The 16,206-nt window shown below is 44.8% G+C and overlaps 1 protein-coding gene across 1 annotated transcript in view; it reads right to left on the bottom strand.

Annotated features, from left to right (window-relative positions):
• The window catches only part of Alk (Anaplastic lymphoma kinase), a 110,867-nt gene that overhangs the window by 74,848 nt on the left and 19,813 nt on the right, over positions 1–16,206 (bottom strand). Inside the window, exons 2-3 of the mRNA XM_084581245.1 lie at positions 1,068–1,278; positions 10–140 (exon numbers count right to left, since the gene is read on the bottom strand). Of these exons, the coding sequence (XP_084437371.1) occupies positions 10–140; positions 1,068–1,278 (342 nt within the window). The remainder of the gene's footprint in view (positions 1–9; positions 141–1,067; positions 1,279–16,206) is intronic.

Below are 16,206 nucleotides of genomic sequence, written 5' to 3'. Positions count from 1 at the left end.
ACTACTTACGTCGAACGCAGTTGTCCAGTCTGATGTCGTCCAGGGCTAGATGACCCGCTGCCGATTTGCCGGGTAAAACTTCTATGGTCACTATGAACGGCGGTTCCTGTCTCCCTAGCGGAGCTTTGAAGCTTTGCCACCTGTAGAGAGAGAACAAATGTGTGAGGTTCCCGGTAAGAAATGTGGAAATTCGCGCATTTCGATACGCCCTCTCTTGGACAAAATTATGTTCTGTTCTTGTGCTTAGATGTGACAGCTTGCAATCAGACAGCACAGAAGCAACAGCGTAATACCTGGCTAACTCATTCTGCCAGTATAAGTAACAGAACTGGTTTTCTACTCCACTGTACTGACAGGATATGTACAAACTAACAATCATTTTGTGCCCTTCGGCAGCGAAAAATTGTGGCAGTTTGGCAGCGAACCTAGAGGTGAGGTGGGGAGGGGGCGTGGGGAGGGGAGGGGGGGTTCCTCCGCCCTCCCCGGGTGGAGATCTTTTGCAAGCGCACAAAGATGGTCAGTAGAGCTCTTGTTTGTGACTAGTTTGTGCATATTGAAATTCACAAGAAATACGGTGCAACAGAAGAGGATAAAGAAGGCACACAGACTACAGGAACGATGCTACTCCATACTGGCATATTGAGATGTCGATCAGGTTGACACAAACAAGGTCAGGTTCGGTGCGGAAACTTCGAAAAAAGTATAGTGCCCACGTAGTAGAACTCTTGCTTGGGTTAGCTAGTGCGTAGTAATGTACAGCTGATCCAAACAAGAGTTCGATTTGTACTACATATTTCATCTACATTGCGCCCTTTACTTTCTCCAAGCGTCTTGCCATATGCGTGCCTTCTTTGTGCTCGTCGGTGGTTTCGTATTCCGTGTGAATTTCATTATGCACAACTAGCCAAAACAAGAGTTATACTCGAACATATTTCTTTTACACTGGGCTCTTCACTTTTTTTGAAGCTTCAGTACCGAACCTGCCATTGTTTGTGTCGATCTGATCACCATATCTACATGCAAAGGCAGTGCCTCAGCGACTTTGGAGAAGGAGAGAGAGCACTCACAAGCCAAGCGAGTTGCCGGGCAACCTGTGCACCTCCCTAGTGTGGTTCGGGTTGGAGAGGAACACCACGAGGGCCCCGTCGGCCATGTTGGACGCGTGCATGTCGAACACCAGCGTACAGCGCTGCAGCGCCGCCTGTCGGAACCAGGGTGAGGACACGTTGCCGGCTGCCGCTGCTCCACCCTGCCGAGAGCTGAAGTACAGGAAGTGGCCTGCGATCGAGGGTGGAGAGAAAGAAGGAGAGAGTGAGTGGCGGTTTGCCTTCTGAAAGCGAGGCATATATTGTACTCCGAAAATCTGCTGAACGCACGCCGCTACTCTCCTTTCAATAAACATTCAGATGCTAGTCCAGCCTTGTCCTGTCCTCTTCTTCCCTATGTCTCGTCCTTTGGCTGGTTAAAATGAACCCTAGCCAACTTGCCCAGTCGTCAACCTTGTTACTCTCCAGAGCTTTAATCCTACATTTAACAATGCAGAGTTGTGGGAATTAGGACAATCAACTTAAGCACTAAACAAGTATGTGTAAAATTTCTACCCAGCAAATTATTTTGTGCTTCACGTTGTTCTCTTTTGCGTCCTTAGCATTGTCAGGCTCGAATCCCATGTTTACGGTGTGCAAAAATTTAGTGCAAAACCAGTGTGAAAACTTCCGCAAAGCTACGGAGAGCCGCGATAGAAAGTTCACATTGATCTCACTCGGTTGCATTCGAACTCAGTAGCATGAACTGCTGCTGACAACAGTCATGCGTCACAGGTAATGTCAATGCAGTTTGAACTACTAATAAACGTAGCACTGTAAAAACGGCTCACAAACAACTACAATGTGCAATTCGAACGTAGTTTACCATAACTTCGGCGATGCTAACTCCTAAAGAAAAACTTTACCTTTTCAAGCAAAATAACAATCGTGTATCATAACAAAAATAGAAAAAAAAAAAAGATCGGCAGAGTTTAGAACACTAGTTCAGTCAATCAGGCGAAAATTTTTCATAAAGGCTTGCCGCACATCTTTTGCATGCTGCTGAGAATAAAAATAAATGTTATCCACAAGTAACTTTCGCCGCATTTTGGAAAATATTGAATATCGCTTATGTCCAACAGTACTGGCAACAAACATTATGAGAACATGAAATCAAACCAACAATAAAGGGAATTTTATACACGTTCCAAGTGATAAAGGTACTAAACCTTGAACTATCAGCCCGTGTCTGTATATGCATCACGTGTCGAGAATGGCGGCATATTAATGAACCTGTGAGCAGGCTAGAGCTGGCCGGGGACAAAAGAAAAAAAAAAACTTACTCTTCGTGATATGTGCTAGGGTCTCTACACAATTTGTTTATACTTCAAAACGTGTATAAAAACCGATCATTGCGATCCCTGTCCGACGAATATAAATATACAAATTAGTTTCGAAATAATCCGCAAAAGGTATGGGAAAAACGTCGCCTTTCATGATTTATGCTAAAGGCGCCCATTATAAATTATAATGGTTTCATTACGAGTGTCACAGTTCTTTTCATTCTACATAGTACGATTTCTTCATGAAAATTTCAATGACTCGGAGTGCTGGTTCGTTGGCTTTGGCCTCTGGCTTCTGGTTTCAACACTCCGGCATCTTAACTCGGCTTCGGGTTTACTTCTGGAAAGTGGGCTTCGGTCCCACTTTCTATCGAGGCGAAATGCAAAAGACCATGTGTGCTGTGAGATGTCGGCGTGTCAGGGCAAACTTCCAGATAGTCTGAAGTAAGCCAGAGTTTTCCACTACAGTGTCTCTCGTGGCCCATGTGTCGATTCGGTACCTCAGAAGAAACACCGAGGAGGGACTGGATAAGGCATGTACCGAGACATTACGGCCCTGTAACAACAAATACGTTATCAAGACTACAAACGCAGCTTTACTTGTAGGCTCCCAAAATTTGAAGAACATGAAACAGAGGTGTAATGTTAATCTTCTTATCTAGCGAGTTATCTGTGGAGATTCATAAACGCGGTTCGGGGAGGGTAGGCCACTCGACCCTGTCCAGCTCCGACCTCGCGACGCAAAGGTCCCTGGTTGCAAGAGCTAGCGCAGCTACTTCAGCCAAAGGAAACCCGGACTGAGTACCCGACCAAACCAGCCCCTAACCACTAAATCATTTTCCCAAGTAAATGCTTTATACTACAACCACTACTACTACTACTACTGTACTCAGCCATTATCTCCCAAAGATAATCACAGAGAAAATTTCAGGGGTAGGAGTACTAGCTTGATGGAATGGCGGGAAAATTTTTGAATGTCATTTTTCTAGTAATAAACGATGCCACATGACTTCGCCTGAATGGGCATATACATATGGCTTGCAATACCGTTTCGGTCAAATTAACAGTCCGCATTGTGACAACAGCGCCTCGATCGAAACTGTGGAACATATCCTGCTTGAGTGCCCTGCGTATGCTGACGAGCGTGCGTACTATGGACATAGCATGGAGAGGCTCTCCACAGTGCCTCTTAACAATGCACATTGTTTTAGGCCCCTTAGCCTGCCTATAGGCAACAGAGACTCGCAAAGAACTTTTTGTTTACATATTTTAAGGAGATTGGACTTCTTGACAAACTCTAAATTCACTTTGCATGTTACCCTCAGGCATTTTCAAGCTGTGAACTCTATAAGCACATTTGTGGAATTATGCATTTCTTCATTTCATTTTATACCAATACTCCATCCACGATGCACTTTAGAATGCATTTATCTCACCGTTCTTTTTCTCTTTCCCTCCCCAATTCCCCTTCCTATACAGAGTAGCATGCCAGCGAAGTGTAAACGCCGGCAAAATTCTCTACTTTTCATTGAAGGGTCTCTCTCTCTCTCTCTCAGATAAGCGAAATATACAGAAGCGTAAACAATTACAAAAACTGAAGTTATTTTCACTCGGAATGACATTTGGTTCAAGCTGTTTGCAGTGAAACATTGAAGCAAAGTGCTATACCAGATTTATTTATTTATTTATTTATTTATTTATTTATTTATTTATTTATTTATTTATTTATTTATTTATTTATTTATTTATTTATTTATTTATTTATTTATTTATTTATTTATTTATTTATTTATTTTACTGCAGCCTTTTCATTTGGTTATTGCAGGAGCGGGTTAAGGAAATATGTTGTAAGCTTCAGAACTTCATACAAAACAAATAAACAATAAAAACTAAATTCACATGGGTGAAGTAAGGCAGAGGATAAAAATTTAACTCCGTTTATCATAACAGCAGCAATGAAATACGGCACCAAAAGAAATGAATGCAGCAATACACTGCACCGCCAAAAAAGATACACGAAATCAGGTGGAATTAATTTTTAAAGGGAAATCGTTAATTGGTAGTGACCCAAATGTTCTAATGGTAAGGTTTCAATACTCAATAGTTCGCGGAAAGAAAGTGTATTTGAAATTGTCAGTGCGAGGAGAGTAAGGCTTAATGTGAATGTTATGGTGACTCCTACATGGCCGGGGAATATCTGAAGGAATATAGACGAGATGGTATGTACACGATATGAAAAATTGACGATGCAACGCAGAAACTTCAGTAACACAGTATGACGGCGTACGGATAGAGGGGTTAGGTCTATAGAAGAGAAGGCATGAGATGGTGAAAAATACTGATCGTAGCGACGATATATGAACGTGATTGATTTACTTTGTATGCTCTCAATGAGGTTAATGTCAAAATGCTTATGAGAGGTCCAAACATGAGAAGCATATAATCTAGTATTGAACGAATTAAAGATTTATACATTAATAACTACGTCTCCTTTTTGAATGTTTGTCGGTTCAAATAATCCTTAAGAGTGTGCAATACATTGACGGGTGAACCAGGTGGTCGATACTATTTAAGAAAAAAAAATTACGCCAGATAGATTGAGTTTCTGCTGAGGCCTTCATAACAGTGAACTGTCACATCGAAAGAGAAGAGCGACGCGTCCTCCTCTGCCATGCTGCCACGCTTCTGTGATGCCCACAACGTGTGGAGAGTGCGAAAAAATAAGTGACAGGATGTCGGAATTTTTTTTTTTTTTTTTTTTTTGTAATACTTCGAGCATTAACGATCAATATGGATAGCATTTCATGCTCGTGTCGAGAAAGTCAAACAGAAGATGCATTAGACTGTCGGCTGGTGCGTCTGGGGGAGTGCCTGTGGCCCTTCTCAAGGGCACCTTATCAGCGCTCCAGACGTACCAAGATTTATCGACGATAATTAATATCAATGCTCAAGAGGCGGGCAACACTGTTAACTTGTTTCTCTGTTTCGCGCAGCATCTCCCAGTTTCTCCTATTAGCGTTTCATGTTTTACCCTGAGGTCCCGATTTTTGCTAACCTCGACTTGCAAACGCCCTCTTTGCTATAAGCAAGTAAAAGCGTTCCGATATTCTACAGCCTAGCATTCAGAATTCAATGCCATGAAAACCGGCACGCGCTCACTTCCCGCGCTGTGTCAGCAGCTGCCGGTACAAATCTCACGGCCACCACAAACGCAAGGTCTCGCCGGATGTAGCACTTCAGAGATAAGCGGATTTCTTTCTTTGGGAGCGCGTGTGGCAGAGCTCAAATAGAGTCAACAGAAAAAATAAAAGATTCCAGTGACTAGAAGCTCAAATATCGACCAGGACACGTGGCCATTTTTGTATTTGGTGGAGTTCTGTGTAGCGCGACAAAGAAGAAAATCCTCCCAAAGAAAACCTCGTTTCAAACAGCAAAGCCAGCTGTTTTTGAAAGTGATCCGTAACTTTCCAATTTACGCCTTACTTTTAAGCTGAGCCTGAAAGCCCAGCTAATTAGGCACGATACAAACAGACGCGGTAAAAACGCTGCACACTAATCCACGCAGCTCCCCAAAACACTCACTCGTGGGCCTTTCATTTGTGTAAGGCGCTCCGACTGTTTTGAAACCTTGGAGATTCTTTTAAGATAGGGCGCTCTGATTTCCACGAAAGAACAACTCGGAGAGGAGTCTCTGGTGGCGGTCGTGAAGACTATAATGACGAAAAATAAAATTCAGGTGGTCAGCTCCACATAACAGGAAGCAGCAAGTTTTAGTGCCCATGGCGATGTTTCAGTCTCTCCCCACCCCCTCCTCCCAGGGGCTGACACTGGCACGCTAATATAGGGAGGAGGAGGAGGAGGAGGAGGAGGAGGAGGAGGAGGAGGAGGAGGAGGAGGAGGAGGAGGAGGAGGAGGAGGAGGAGGAGGAGGAGGAGGAGGAGGAGGAGGAGGAGGAGGAGGAGGAGGGGGGGACGCGAATAATTAGGCCTTGGCTGGCGAAGGCTGGCACGCAGCTATTTCAAAGCAATAAAAATCAGAAGTCTCATCAAGAAAAATTTGGCTGCCTGTCGTAAATTTGGCTTCCATCGGCCGAGTCCGTAATTCGATCTTCTTACGTGACGTCACCAATATTTCGGGGCGATGCCTCTTCGCTGGGTTTGTGTCGGACACTCTAGAAGACTTCGGTGAAACAACTCATTTAAACACCAGCTAGACGACCGGATGAGACTCCTGATTGTACGCACAGAGACGGACAGGGACCCGCGAATACAAAACGCATTTCAAGTCATTAAAACTTCAAAATTTATTACATTACGAACTCATAATGTGAATGAGGATCCCTGTGAGAGAGAGAGAAAACTTTTAATGAGCATATAATCAGTAAATATTCGCAGGAGCTGGGTGGTCGGTGCCCCTAGTCCACGGCTCCGCTGGCAGCAGCTGACTTGCGGACTAGCTGGATAATCCAGGCTTGCTGGTCCAGGTTGTCGCTGGTCAGGGCCGCCTCCCACTGCTCGTGTGTCGGGCATGGCACTATTAACGTTGGGTCAGGTTTGTCCTGGCATTCCCAAGAGATGTGAAAGAGTGTGGGGCTTGCACCGCACCAAGGACAGTAACTCGTGTATTTTGTTGGGCTTATCTTATTTAAAATTTGAAGATTAGGGAATGTGTTTGTTTGTATTTTTCTCCAGTCTATAGCGTCCGAGGAAGGAAGGTGTTTGTGTGGTGGTGAGAAAATTCTTCTTTCTAACCGTAGGTGTTCCAGCCTGTCGCCGTAGGGTCCTAGGAGAGGGGTGAGGTAGGGATGGGGATCCGCCCGGTTTGTAAGAGCTCGGGCTAGATCATTCGCTACCTCATTTCCTTCTAGGCCTTCGTGTCCAGGTGTCCATGTAATTGTGTACGTCTGAGAGATGGAACGTAATATTGCACACGCTCTTTTGTGAGGTTTTCCGGCCAGGTAGTCCCTGCAGGCTGGTTGGGAGTCCGTCACTACGTGTGATGACTTATTTTGGTTGTCTTGTGTTTTTATGGTGATGGCTATTGCCAGTGATTCCGCTTCCGCAGGATCCTTGGCATAGATCGAAGCCTGAATAATTGGCCTCTTCTTGTGGTCAACTGCAGCTATTGTGAACTTGCCAGGTTCGCCGTAAGCCCCTATGTCCACGTAGACAACTTCCGCGTCTTTAGACAATTGTTTTTCCAATGATTTGACTCTGGCTTTCCTTCGACCTTTCTGTAACTCATGGTGCATGTGCCTAGGTATCGGGTTCACATAGATGTTGTTTCTTGTGGAGGTTGGAATTTGTGATTTGATCTCAGAAGTTCTTAGTGCCTGCCATAGCCCTAGTTTTGACAGGATTTCCCTACCCGCCTGCGTTGTTGTTAGGCGTTGTTTCTGACTCTCTAGAACCGCCTCCTTGAGCTCCTCGAAGTTGCTGTGCACTCCGAGTGCCCAAAGACGTTCCGTTGATGTTGTTGGCGGGAGGTTTAGGGCCGTTTTATAGGCTGTGAGTTTTTTCTGTGAGTTTTTTCTGTGAGTTTTTTCTGTGAGTTTTTTCTCTCCTTTTCCCTCTCTATATATATTTTGCTGTCAGCCAACCGAAGTGTTGAGAGTAGAGAAGGCCAGCTTTAAGGGCACAAATAGTTTGCCTGAAGCTTTCTTCGAGTTAGTTAAAAAAAAAAATGGCTTGCCTGCAGTCTTGAAGGGCAATAAATGATTCAATACTATTTTATTTCGATCTCTAAGGGACGGCCTCAACTAGCTCGATTAACATTGGGAACACATCGAGAGTGGCGCCAGTGTGACGCATAAAATAGGCTTGCAAAATTATTTCACTCCGTGCATGACTGGCCACCATGGTAGGCAAAGCGTTCGGCCGCTGGAAGCACACGCAGAACATGCCAAATAAATTCGGCACTATTGCGTCTCCCTTCCTCGTGACTTCTAAAATCGGTAACTTCTCAGCGAATACCAAAACCATCAAGTAGATGCTGAATAATATTCAACTGTAAGGAATTCTTTACTCATTAATACATTGCATCACGGCCTGCTGGCACCAAGGTAACGCTCTATAAGCTAGATAAACCTCATGTCTATGCACTTGCAAAAGAATGTCTAAATCGATATCAAATATGAGTATGTACCCGCATCGGCTCGTGTTTATGCCACAAATCCATAGGCCCACCTCATCCGTCATAGTCGGGCTCGGAATTATACTGCTCCTGCCTCCCTTTTTTCATTTCTTTTTATTCTTTGGACCCTGGTTCCTACTGATGGATGAGATGAAATATCTTCTAGATGCAATTTTCAGAAGCACAACGCGTGAGATCGACTATTTGCCCACTTTTTATCTGCGGCTTTTCTTTTCTCTTCTCTCGCGTCCCTTAGGCGCGCATCAAAAAGAAAAATAAACACTCACAAACGAAGCAGCCGCTGCATCCAATTCAGCCGCCTGCATATGCATCGATTCTGCTGACGGGAAAAGACGCTTTGAAATCTAGCCCTCGCGTCCTTCTTTTTTTCTCTTATACTGGCGCACGCGCCGCCGCTCATATATGGCCGCATTCGGAGAAGCGCACGCGTGCACCCCTCGAATGAAAGACGCGCCTATAGCACCGTCAGGCTTCCGGCAGACACGGTAATAGAAGCGCGAGCTTTATAAGCCCCAGCGCTCGAGCCTTCGGCCGGGGAGGGCGTGCAAATCTTCGTCAAGGAAGGCTCGTTTGCAATACGACCGCGCCCGAGAGAAAGCCAGCGCAACGTTCCGCTAACCGACGCCCTCTACCCTCATCCCCACGATCCTTCTACTCCCTTACGACCCTTCCATTTCACACTGTGCAACAGCCCATATGCGGCATACATATGTATGCACTACGCACAGATGCGCGCTGTATACATATATATCTCTCCCAAATGCAATGCCACTTTGCCGTGGGCAACTGCGTCTGCACGCATAAACTATAGGGAAAGAAGGCGGGAGATGAAAGGGGAAGACAAGGAATCATGCAGTCCTTCCCTGACCGCGTCAGGTTCGTTTATAGCCGGCATTAGGCGAGTCGAAATACTTGAGCCCATCTATGTCCGGGAACGCCGTTTGCGTACCGCTCAGTGCTGTCATCAAACGTACGCCTCGTTTCAGTTGCGGGAGCTCGGGAGACGATCTGGGGAAGTTAAGGAATTTACGCGTCCCAGCTCAGCTTTGCGCATTTATTGCATGCACTGCGTGATGAGAACAGCCTAGTGGCGAGTGGGTACAAACAAAAAGTCTGAAAACGTGGTGAGACAGTGGAGGAATCGTTTAGTTTAGTTTAGTGTATAGTTTAGTGGCCGAATTACGGTATGTGAGGAAGTTGGGGAAAAGGGGAGTGGCTGCTCATGTAGGGTCCCAAAGGGGAGAGAGAGTGGGGTGAGGCACAAACGAGAAGCCAGAAGTGCAGTGCTTTTGGGACTTCTGTAGGGACGAAAAGGAGGTGGCGCGCACTGCAGCATACCGGTACTCCCGTGGCGCCCAGATATATTGATCCGTAGCGGACCGAGCGAAGGATGCTAGTGGGCCCGCTAAAGCTGCTCGGGACGGTCGGTGGAGGAGCGGCGTTGCTGATGCGGAGGCAGCGCGGTGCCGTTCTTCACTTATCCCTTTCGAAAAAACGCGCAGTGTCTCCTTCGCGCTGATTCTGCTACTCTGCATAATAGCCGCGGGAGGATTGCAAATTCGTCGAGTGCCGGATTTGCACCGCAAACGCCCCGGCCGGCGATGCTAGCGCCTTCTACTATGCGATGCTACATTCTCTTCTCGGCGCTATCCTCTCTCTGCATGGGAGGGAAAAAGGGTTTCGCACTCCGGCTTAGAGGGCTTCCCCCTAACTTCGAATCCTCCTTTCCTCTCATCTCGTTTTCCCTCAATTCTCTCTGTCTCAGCTCTTTGCTCTCGCGGCCGTGTTTTACCGTCTTGTTATTCTACGGCGTTTCACGCTCTCTTTGCGCAGCATATTGTTCCTGGCTGCTCCATTGACGTCATGTGTCTCGCCTTCCTTCTCTCTGACGTCATCGCTGCCCCAAAAAATTGTCACGACCAGTTGGTAGTGGGTCCGCGACGGAGAATCGGCCTAGCTACTGAACCAGCGCCAATAGAAACAACCTTTCTATCTTCTTTCGTCTGTTTATTTATTTATGTTACAAATAACGCAAAGTGATTTAGAATAAAGCTCCTCACATTTATCTCTGTTTCCCAGTGTTCTGCCCATTGTTATCTAGCCTGCTGTCGCATGCTTTCTACTCTGCTTCCATCTGCTCTATAGGCTTGCCTGATGTGTCAATCTGGTAAAAAGACCTCGTGTTTGCTGAAAAGTGCATAGTTCGGCAGAAATTCCGTGCCCAAATGAAAATGCAAATCGGGGCGGCTTTCTCTCGCGTATTATGCAATTTCTCGTTCATTCTTCTTGGCAATTCCTCCGCTCTAACGTCGCCTGTCCCAAAAATTAAAAAAAAAAAAGCTGGAAACGCATTCAATTTCCCCCGGTATCTCAAAGTTGCTTTGTGCCGTCTGCGTGGGTTTCGACGTAAATCTGCTTTCTAGGGAGCGACAATGAATTTTCAATCAACCGCGCAGAGTTCGACAATTTTACAGCCCATGGCTTGCAATTCATTTTCGAGGCCGAGATTTGTAAACGTTCGTTGAAGCATTGTGACGTTCAATTAGAAGCATGAATGGCAATATGAAGTCTTTTTTTTTTTAGCTCCATGTCGATACTCTAAGGCTAACTGTTCCACAATTCATGCCAAACAGTATATATATATATATATATATGACAAAAAAGCTTCATACTGATTCCAGTTTTATTGAGAAATGTCGACTCCAAATAAAACTGGAATCAGTATGAAGCTTTTTTCAGTTGTGTATAACCTCTAGCAACCAAGTGCGTGTATATATATATATATATATATATATATATATATATATATATATATATATATATATATATATATATATATATATATATATATATATATATATATATATATATATATATATATATATATATATATATATATATATATATGGTTGCGGCAGAAGCAGGGAGGAGCGATAGTTGACGAGCCACTTCCTCCCGTATAAAGGCCTTGATCTCAGGAAGGAGGGAAGGTGGTTCAGAAGTGAGACTGCATGCTGTCGGAGGTACGAATAACCGATCGTTCACGAGAGAACGCCGGGTAGAAGCTCGTTGCCTTTTGAGGACGTCGTAACTCTGACAGAGCTGAACTACCTCGACGACGGTTTGGGGGTTTCTGGCCGTCAACATGTGAAATGCATCGTCGGAGATTCCCTTCACGATTTTGGTGATCTTGTCAGCTTCGGACATGCAAGGATCAACACGTCTACAAAGATCCACAATGTCCTCTATGTAGCTGGTGAACGATTCATCGGGATTCTGGGCGCGGGCTTCGAGGCGTTGTTCGGCGCGCAGTTTGCGCACAGCGGGGCGGCCGAACACCTCGGAAAAGCTCGTTTTGAAGGCCGACCAGGTGGGTAGGTCGGGTTCGTGGTTGCGGAACCATAAATTTGCTACATCGGTCAGGTAAAAGAGGACGTTGGCTAACTTCGTGGTGTCGTCCCACTTGTTGTAGGCGCTTACGCGTTCGTAGGAGGATAGCCAGTCGTCTACATCTTGGTCGTCGGCGCCACTGAAAAAGCTGGGGTCACGCTGGCGAAGCCCACCGGAGCACAGGATGGTAGGGGAACCGGTGGGATCAGTCGAGTGTGGAGTGGCGGTCTGGCTTGTTGCCTCAGGCATAGCGGATGGCCGAGCTAGTGTGCGGCTGCGAAGCTCCAGCTTGAGAGGAGGGAACGAAGAGCAGCCTCCACCAAATGTAAGGGTGCGTTGAAGCTCAGGTCGGTGTTCAGGTCGACCGTTTACCTAGCGCGTCAGTCTCTTGCGTCTTCGTCTTTTGTCTGCCGTCTTCTTTTCTTTTGCACGCGCCTTTCGACGTACGCTCGTCGTCTTTGTCATCGTCGACAATCACCGAGCGTTGGTGTGACACTACAATATATATATATATATATATTTATATATTTATGAAGGAAAGAAGCCGACAGTCGGCGAGGCCAAGGAAAGCATGGGGGATTGTACTTTGTCTTTTTTTTTATTTTTACTTCATAATCACGTAAATTAGTAATGTAATGTGTTTAGGGGAAAGATAAATATATAGACACAAAGTAGAAAGAAACACAACGTGCCGATGGTGGAAACCGAACCCACGACCTCCGAATAACGCGTCCGGTGCTCTTCCAACTAAGCTACATCGGCCGCAGTCCCCCCTGCTACTTTCTTGGGTATTAATGTTGTCTGTATACGAACCTTGAGAGTGTTCACCAGCGCCACCCCTTCATTTATCTCCATATATATATATATATATATATATATATATATATATATATATATATATATATATATATATATATATATATATATATATATATATATATATATATATATATATATATATATATATATAGCTGCAGCTATTTATATTCTGTGTACGTAGCGCTGTTCTTTAAGTAACTATACAAAACCTAGTAGGCCAGTGTGCCGTTTTACTTTCTTCTATCTTGAAAATTAATGTTTATTTGGTACTTTCAGTTAGAAATGCGCCATTTAGAGCACCTTTTATTTCTTTGTGCTAGCTGTCACTTAGTGTTCCTGGCGCATCCCGACAGCCAGGAAGGTAGCAAATTCTTTCAAAAAACGTAATCTTTCTTTATTGTGCGGTGTCAGTGCACGTTCAAGAACTCCAGGTGGTCAAAATTTCAGGAGTCCTCCATTACGGCGTCTCTCATGGCCCAAGTCGCTTTGGAACGTTAAACCCCACAAACCTAACCAAACAAATATTTATTTGGCTTAATCGTGCCCACGAAGAACTGTGCACATTCATGGTGGCAATAGTGACAAGCTTGCTCGGCGGTCGTTTAAGGGCAGAATCCCTGCCACGGTTGCGCTCACTATAAATCTGACAAAAACCTTTCAACACACTGCGCGCAAAAGATCCCCTATATATGCTCGAGCAAATTAGAAGGATTTCCGCATGTCTGCGATTGTTCGAGATAAGTATAGTGGCATCACGCGTGCCAAACAAAATGATGAAGCCACATGCCAGCTGCTATGAGGATAGGCGAATAAATGTTGCTGAGAGATAAACTCTTTAATGAAAAGGCGGTCAATTTAGCTGGCGTGTTTCGTCTGAGGACTTTATATTCTTAGTGGAAATGGGAGGTAGTTAGAAAAATACGGGAAGGTGGAGGTGTAAGGAGTGGTAAAAATCAATTAAATGAAACAAAAGTTAAATATCAAGTCATTTACACGTGAGAAGATGCATCAGTTATATGCTTAGAAAATAATTAATGATGATCTACAGTGTGCTGCGATGGGGCTGACAGTGCTTACTATTGTGTGGAGAGTGCGCAAAGGATGAGAAACATGGAGGTTTAAGAAGGTTGTCCATGAATCTTACATGGTCTAGGTAAGGAACTAAGAAATTCATTTAGCATCTCTGAGGCCTGTGGCATGCTGAGGGGCTTAATACACAATACGCTGTTAAATACACTTTTGGGAGAGACTACATTGGGTGTTCAGAATGGGTACGTTCCTCGACATACGCTGGGTGTTCAAAAAGAATAAGCCGCTCTATTTCGATTATAGCGCACTGGCGCAGTACCGACTATCCAAAGGTTTTAAACAGTCGTAAGCAACTTGTGAACGTACCGTTTAGACAAGCTTAATGGTTAAAATGGCAAAGTTGTGACAATTAGTACCATTCTCTTCCATGTGACTAAAAGGCACAAGTAGTTTGCTTTTGAATGCTTAAGCACGAATTCTCTAAGCGGACACGTTCAAACTCTGATGGGCTGTTCTATAAGTAACCAAATTAAAAATTTTAGAACAGAAAACTTGAGAGTTGTGGTAAGGTTAGAGTCCTGTAGCACCTGTGAGCGCTCTAACGTTCAAGAGGTCTGTAACGCCGGCTATGCATTCATTATAGCCACACAGTGTGACACAGGAATTAATCGCTTGATTTACTTAATACTTAATTTAACTAAGAAAATACCTTACGTGATTACTTAAGCGATCATTTAATTACACACGAACATTTAATTCGCATACTTGTATGTACGAAAAGAAAAAAAAAAAAACGATGATGACCACAGTGACGCAGCGATTGATCTCAAGCCGTGGCACAGTGGCCAGACGGATTCATTGTCAGAAGCGAGGGACGCTTTTCAAACCCCGAGAGCATGCGAAGGAGACGGCAGCGGCGGAGCGGCAGGAGGAGGAAAAAGCCGTTCCACGTATGCGCGGGCACGGACAGGGGCCGCCGGGCCGACGCCTGTGCCAGAACACGTCCCGGCCATCTGCGTTCGCCCAGAAACAGCTGTGCCCCCCGAATCACATGCGCGCACGTCTACACTATTGATGGACGTGCGTTCGCCTAGGCCTGCAAGCTTCTCTCCCGGCTGCTCAGCTGGAAAAGTCTCGAGCTCGTAGTGCGGGCCCCCGGTTGCCTCAAAAGACCAACGAGGGCTGCGATCTGTGAAATATTAAGACTATAGTTAAGTGCCAGACGACCGTATGTGAATTTGAAAAAAAAAAAAAAAAAAACTAATGTACGAATTATTTTATGTCATGGGCATCTCCCCTAGGTCTATTTAACTGCTGTACAGGTCATAAAAGTAAAACCTGCGTGAAGTCGACGAAGCACATACAAACTGAACACGGAATGAGTCAATTTGAATTGCATCTGCAGGAAAGACTGTTTTAGAACGTCGGCAGCTCCTTATTATGCTCATTAAAAGTTTTCTGTCTCTCTCTCTCTCTCTCTCTCTCCTTCACAAAGATTAATTGATAAAACTGTGATAAAATTAACAGTGAAAGTGAAGTTTTTGTGCTGACACCAAAATTTTAAACGAGAAAGAAAATATATAATGGCGGCATCATTAAACATCAATATAGATTGGCAGCAAGATATCTAAAGCTCGTCTTAGATCAGCTTGCAACTTCTCGCTAATGTTTCATGTTGGAATCTTTAAGGTACAACGACAAAGAATCCTCTAGAGAAAAGGGAAAAGATCATGTAGAAGTATATGAGTTAGAACGCAGTGAATGTAAACCTGAAAATAGTTGTCAGTGCTCTCGCCGCTGCAGCTTTAGAGCTTGTCGCTCATTGTGCGTCAAACATCGATCTTCCACTCTCATTTACGGCTTCTAAAACGCGCCTGGCTGCACCTCAAAGGGATCTCCGTATATCATCGCCCCGCCTTTCAAGTGCTTCCGTCTCTCCCCATTTTTTCTGGCTTCTCGCGCGTGATGAGGGCTTCTGTGATGACTAGAAAGATAAAATTCCTCTTAATAGCCGCTTTTCTGCCAGGACGGTGAAAAATGCGGGACATTTGTGAACGCTGCTTTGGCACAGTTTTTGAAAAATTTGAAGCGGGTGGTCGCAGCTACGCCGTGAAGATGCGTAGCTACGGTCTCCTCATTAAAAAAAAAAAAAAAAAAAAAAAAAAAAAAAAAAGCCTGCCATGTCATTTGAATTCACGTTACCCCTATGCCACGGGCAGGAGCGTCCAACTCGGGTCGCTCCTTTCATGCGGGAGGGTGATATCAGAACCAGCCTTCCAGAACCGTTTGCATTCTCGTTACCCCTACGACACGCAGGCATGTACATACGGCTTGGTTGAAGCGTGACTTTATATGTGAGCTTTATATGTGAGCTGTTTACACCGAGTAGAGCTTACGCTCTACTCGGTGTAAACATAGAGTCCTTCAAATATACATAGAGAAAAATG

This window comes from Amblyomma maculatum, chromosome 10, assembly GCF_055883805.1.
Source record: "Amblyomma maculatum isolate TAMU_Amacu chromosome 10, ASM5588380v1, whole genome shotgun sequence".
Taxonomy (NCBI): Eukaryota; Metazoa; Arthropoda; class Arachnida; order Ixodida; family Ixodidae; genus Amblyomma; species Amblyomma maculatum.
This window is presented reverse-complemented; position numbering and strand designations above follow the sequence as displayed.